This window comes from Solanum pennellii, chromosome 7 (assembly GCF_001406875.1).
Source record: "Solanum pennellii chromosome 7, SPENNV200".
NCBI lineage: Eukaryota > Viridiplantae > Streptophyta > Magnoliopsida > Solanales > Solanaceae > Solanum > Solanum pennellii.
Genome location: NC_028643.1, coordinates 43,729,963 through 43,736,204, shown reverse-complemented (window position 1 = coordinate 43,736,204; position 6,242 = coordinate 43,729,963). Strand labels below are relative to the sequence as shown.

Here is a 6,242-nt window from a genome sequence, read left to right as displayed (position 1 = left end):
TATATATATATATTTTAATCTCTACTCTTGAAAAGAAAAATAAGTACCCTAGCAACTTCGGATCATTCTTTGTGGCATTGTTGTGTTGTTATTTTTTGTGGAGATCTCCTTAAAAACACTCCATTACTGATAATTATTTATGCTTATTTGGTTAGTAATTATTTCATTATCTTGAATTTCGTCTTGCATCATCTATTATGAATATTGTGCATTTGAAATAAATAAAGAAGTATTCAGGTCTGTCTTTTTCCCCCTTGCTCTATGCTTGACTTCATGCTTTCGTGGGTCTTTTTCTTGCTCATGTGTATGAATTAATTAATGAATGTGTTGGTGGATAACTTGTATTCTTATCGTGCAACTTTTTTTTTCTTTACTGTATTTGCTGGGTATCTTCCTTTTATTTTAGCAGGGTTATGAACTTAAAGGTTCAAAGTGTTAAAGAGTTGCCATGGGAGGGAAGTAATAGATTGAATTTATTTAGTATATGTTTTGTATGTTATCTAATTTCTATTATTTGTCTTGTAATAATTTGTAAACTCTAACTATCTCGCTATATATTATATGGGAGATCGCCTAAGGGGGAAGGGAATACGCACTAATTGTTTACTTTTCTTTTGATTTAATTTACTGCTTGTGATTGTTAAATATATTATGTCTATATCTATGAACCACATAAAAGTCAGAAATAAGTAATTATCACCTAAAATAGTTGGTCTAAAACTAAACTTTGTCTGTCTATAAGTTTGTTCTTTCGAAATCTGTGATTAGTCGGTATGCTTTAAATTAACTCAATATCTACCAAATTTGAAACGTGTTTATGTGATAGTATTTATGTCATTCTATGTGGAGATCTATGTCTACAATCAGTTATGTTTTAGCATGTTTAATTGATCTTTAAGAAACTTTAGGCATGTTAATCAATTCTTAATTGATTAGAGACCCAATAGTTTTCCATGTTAAGATCATATTCTATTAGTTTTATTATGCTAACTAATATGAGGTTTATAATTTCTTGTATGTTAAGTACATTTAGCATGTCTAATGACTTAGAAATCATGCTCATAAATTTTCTTTTTACTTTGCATATTATTTGGGGTTTAGAAATCATGCCTTATAGGTTCCAAATATTATTATATATATATACAGAAATCATGTGTATAGGTTTAATAATATTTTCAACACGTTCACACCTAGAATTCACGCTAAGGATTAAAAATATTGTGCATATTATCTAGGCGTAGAAATTATGCATATAAGTTTCATGTCTTAGGGCAAATAATCAATTGTTATATCAATTAATTGAATGTTAAGATAAATAAATTTTTTAGCATGTTAAGTAACGGAATTAATTTGTTGCATATTACTGCTCAGTATTAGTTAATTTATGCAATTAAAATAGCTTGGCCATTTAATTAATCAACTAAGCATGTCATAATTAACTAAAATCAACTCACATGCCCATTTCCTGCATATTTGAGAGAAACCAGCATAATAAACCGTTCAAAGTCTGAAATAAAATCTGCGTGTGCTAGTGTGCTTGACGATCTGCAACTGTTTTAAAATACTTTTTGCATTTGTGATCTTTTTTCTTGCTATATTTTTATAATCAAATTAATAAAATTGTTTTCATGTCATAATTTTGTGCCCCTCGTAATTGAATAAATTTATTATTATAATTATGTATTTGTATGCACACACTTAAACATGAATCCCTTTACATTTACTTGTGTTTGCTAACATGTTAATAACCAAATCTAGAGGCCAATTTGGGACTTACATGCTAAGTGCTCGTCCTATTTGTTTGATTTGGTGTCTAGGTGGGCATATTTAGAGGCATATATTTTATTTTTGTCTAAAACAATCTTAATAGTAGTTCAAAGTCTCTTGAACATTAAGCAGGGATGTTGGGCACCTTTTAGGACGAAATGCATGTTGTCGTGGGGTAGTTTATGCGCTACGGATGACACTGCCTCAAGCCAAAAATAACAAACATATGGTTTGTCTGTCCCGACAAAAGAAGTTGAGCGTTGATCCTAAAGTCTCTCAGAGTCTCCCTTTTCTTTGTTTCTTTTATTTGTTTATAATTATAATTATTTGGGGTAAATTAAATAAAAATATAAAATTGTTTGTTTATCTAATTTCACAATTTCTATCTCCTTGCTCCTCTTTTATTAGTCGATTAATATTATAGTCTTGCCTGCTTAATCTTTTATTAAATCAATAATGTGATCTTAACTGTTTAGCATTATATTATTACCTGCTCTTGCATGCTTGATAAATTAAAATAATTTATTGACTTTAATTGCTACCAATCCCCATATAAATTGCATGAGATACGGTCGAAACTCACATTTCGGGACTTCGAGGGATACCTAACACCTTCCATCGAGGTAATTTGAACCCTTACGCTGATCTTTGGTTCGTTGACCTTAAATTAGACTTAAGTAGGTTAGATAGGTGTCTTAACGTGCCTTAATTTGTTAGGTGATTACTCTTCAATTTCAAAATTCCAACAGAGTTATTAGGTCATGATCGAAACCCCTTTTGCAAAAAAATGGGGCGCGACATTCTACATTTTTACAATGTGTAGGGTCCAGATCTTAAGGTGATTTCTAATGTTCAAAGCTTGAATTGACTATTCTCCAACTCCAGTGGTGAGTCCTCATAGTTCGAGGACTAGAGTTGTTGTTTCTTAGTTTTTTTCATGTCATTTTATAATTCGGACTATGTTGAAGGACTGTGACCCTATTAGTAATTCAAAGTTGTATTAGATGGCCATGTGAGACAAAGTAAGATTTGTGTTGTTTTTAAATAAAAACTTCGATTGTATGGATAAATGTTTTCCGTACCATTTTTTTATGTCTTAGGTTATGAATACTATGGGTCTTGTATGAGACTTTTAAATTTTGTATGTCATGTTACATCCGGGATGAAGGCTCGGATCGTAACAATTACAAACAAGCGAAATAATAATACTATTATGTACATTGTACCCACAATATTTTTATTAATACTAATAGATCAAAACTTATTGAATTCTTTATTTTCTTTCAGGTTTACCTGAATAAATTATAAAAAGCATGATTCCTCATTAAATAATATAATGTCAAACAGGTTACAAACTTTTACTTTTTGATTTTTTTTATTATTATATATAATTATTATTATTATATATTATACAATTATTATTATTATATATTATTATTATTATTTTATTTTTTTTATTTATTTAATTATTCTTTATTATTATTAAATATTATTATTATTATTATATATTATAGTATTATTAGTATTATTATTTTCATATTTTATTATTATTATTCTTTATTATTATTATTATATATAATTATTATTATTATATATTATTATTATTATTATTATTAATAATAAAAATATTTTATTTTTTATTTTTATTATGATAATTATTATTATTTATTGTTATTATTATCATAAAAATAATACTATATTATTATTATCATAATAATAATACTATATTATTATTATTATATTATCATTATTATTATAATTATAATAATAATAATAATAATTATTATAATTATAATAATTATAATAATTGTTATTATATTATTATTATTATTTTCATATTATTATATTATTATTATTATTATTATAATAATTATATTATTATTATTATAATATTATAATTACAACAGTAATAATAATAATTGGTTTTTATTTTTATTATTATTATTATTATTATACATTGTCATGTTAATAAATAATAATAACAATTATTATTATTATTATAATAATAATTGTTATTATATTATTATTATTATTTTCATATTATTATATTATTATTATTGATTATTATTTATTACTATTATTATTCTTATTATGTATTATTATTATTGTAATTATTATTACTATTATTTATTAACAATTTGTGACAATAAAGAAATATGTGAATGATAGCAAAATATAATTACTAATGGATGTAAAATATAAATTAATTTTGTTTTTTTTTTAAGTATAAAAACCTTAAATTAATCAACTTTCATCATGTTAACAATTTTTAAGGATATTTGACATTCCTTTTGATAAAAAAATATTACCAACACTTATTTGCCAAACACATCAACAATTTCTTTTTAACTTCAACACTTTTATCCAAATATATAACTATTTATTTTAGAAATAATTTCACTATTTAAAAAATACTTTTTAAAAGCTACTATTTTTAAGCCATTCAAAAGGGCTATAAACATGCTAGTAAAATTTGATTAGCACATAAATAATTATATTATGAAAATGCTAAAAACATTGTTTCCAAGAGGAGAATGGATGGACCAATGAGAGAGGGTGATAATAGGTTCTGTGAATAGGTATGCGCTTTTTCCCCAGAGAGAGAGTGACTGAGAAGACAGACTGTAACGATTCGATCAGAAATGCTGCACGGCGACAAATCTCCCATGGGGAAATGGGTCGCCTCATCATTCATCCTAACTATATTACTCTTCTTCTCCATTGCGGAATCCACCAACAATTCTCAGGCAATTCTTACTTTTTCCTTTTCCATTCAATGCATTTTCCTTTTCTCATTCACCAATTCATCCATAAAAATTTCAGGTTCGATGTAGCAAAACATGTGTAGCAGAGAACTGTAATTGTATGTCTTCTCTTTCTTTCAGCCTTTTAAATTCCTTTTCACACAATGCATACTTAATTTACTTCTTCTTTTCAGCAATTGGAATCAGATACGGGAAATATTGCGGAGTAGGGTGGAGTGGTTGTCCAGGGGAGAAACCTTGTGATGATCTAGACGCCTGCTGTAAGATTCATGACGAATGTGTAGAGAAAAATGGTACTATTCCTTTTAATTCTTCTTCAAATTTATTCGATCTACTTCTCTTCCAGTTTTGATTACTGCTTTGACCTTGAGTACACTTTCTCTCTCTTCCTTACATTCAAACCTCGTATTATTGAAAATTAGTTGGTAGCAGAATCTGTATTGCCACATCTTGACGTCTTCAAAATGCATATGAACCTAGTAGTCTGTGAGTTTCTAAAAGCCTGAACTCCAAAGTCCTAGTTCAAAGTATGTGGACTTGGAATTGAATAAGACAATACAATTAGAAGGATTAACAGTTGATTCAAAAGTCAAGTACTGCATGAAATGCACCTTGGTTACTTGACAAGACAAAAACTGTCAGCATCTGTAGCTTGAAAATATGATAAGCCTATTATGTACTGAGAGGATATAGAGGCTTAGGCCTTCAATCTTTGACGTGACTGTCAAATGTCTGGCTGCATCAGCCTGAATTTCGATCTGAGCATACTAATTTGTTGCGGAATGAATAGGTTTCAGGTCCTGTATTTTGTTGCCCAAAGAGCTATATATATGCACCATTCAAATAACTGCCCAATTGAGAATGTGGATATACCTTCAGAAAATCCTGATATTGTTTGTGTATTTTCGCACAGTTGCTCCAAAACAATATTACCCTTAAGGTGAAAATGGAGTAATTTCTAATGGCCATTTATCTATCACATCACTACTAGATTCTGACCACTTAGCATGCAGTTAAGCTATTTCAAATGAGACAACAAGGGATCTCAAGACTATCTGATTGTGTAAGAAAATTGAAATTCAAACAAGGAAACACTACTGTTGAATTCTGTTTTCTTTTTTCTTTTTGATTTGTCCTCTTATGAGACATTGCCCGAGGAAGAGCATTTGCATACTACACTTGACACATCTTTCAAATATGTTATTTTATTTCTCACATGGTATAAGAGGTCTTGTCAGAAATTTCTTTCTATGCAATCACCAGTGCCAAAAGAGAATATATCTCATCTGCAGTTTTCGAGCCAATCACAGTGCCCTTTGTGATACTCTAGAGGTCCACTATCACCTGCATTAACCTGTTATTCTCAGAACCCTTTTTCAGGGGAGTTGGAAATTATTGCATCTTTTCTAAAGAGGATTTCTCCATCTTTATCTTACAAAAATTGAAGGTGGAATGGTATAGTGGATACTTATATTTGTATAGGATTGTATTCTGAACACTCTTACTTACCCTTTTGTCATCTGAACCCCTAAATTCATTCAAGCCCAATATTTTAAACACTTTTTTTGTTGTGGTATGGTGCGTGCTGCACAAACACGTACACATTGGCCAAAAAGAAAAAAAACAATAATTCACGTATGATATTAAAAGAACATTAAAATTTAAAAGATAAATAAATGAAAAGAACAAAAAAAGAGAGAGATGGGGGGG

The 6,242-nt window shown here is 28.4% G+C and overlaps 1 protein-coding gene across 2 annotated transcripts in view; it reads left to right on the top strand.

Annotated features, from left to right (window-relative positions):
* LOC107026293 (probable phospholipase A2 homolog 1) overlaps nucleotides 1–6,242 on the top strand; it is a 22,545-nt gene that overhangs the window by 4,966 nt on the left and 11,337 nt on the right. Inside the window, exons 2-4 of one of the 2 annotated variants that reach the window (XM_027918369.1) lie at nucleotides 4,347–4,514; nucleotides 4,591–4,630; nucleotides 4,706–4,825. In XM_027918369.1, coding sequence (XP_027774170.1) covers nucleotides 4,410–4,514; nucleotides 4,591–4,630; nucleotides 4,706–4,825 — 265 coding nt within the window. In that variant the 5' untranslated portion in view covers nucleotides 4,347–4,409. Of the gene's footprint in view, nucleotides 1–4,164; nucleotides 4,515–4,590; nucleotides 4,631–4,705; nucleotides 4,826–6,242 lie in introns of those variants that run through there. The other variant, XM_015227202.2, reaches the window with a different exon arrangement.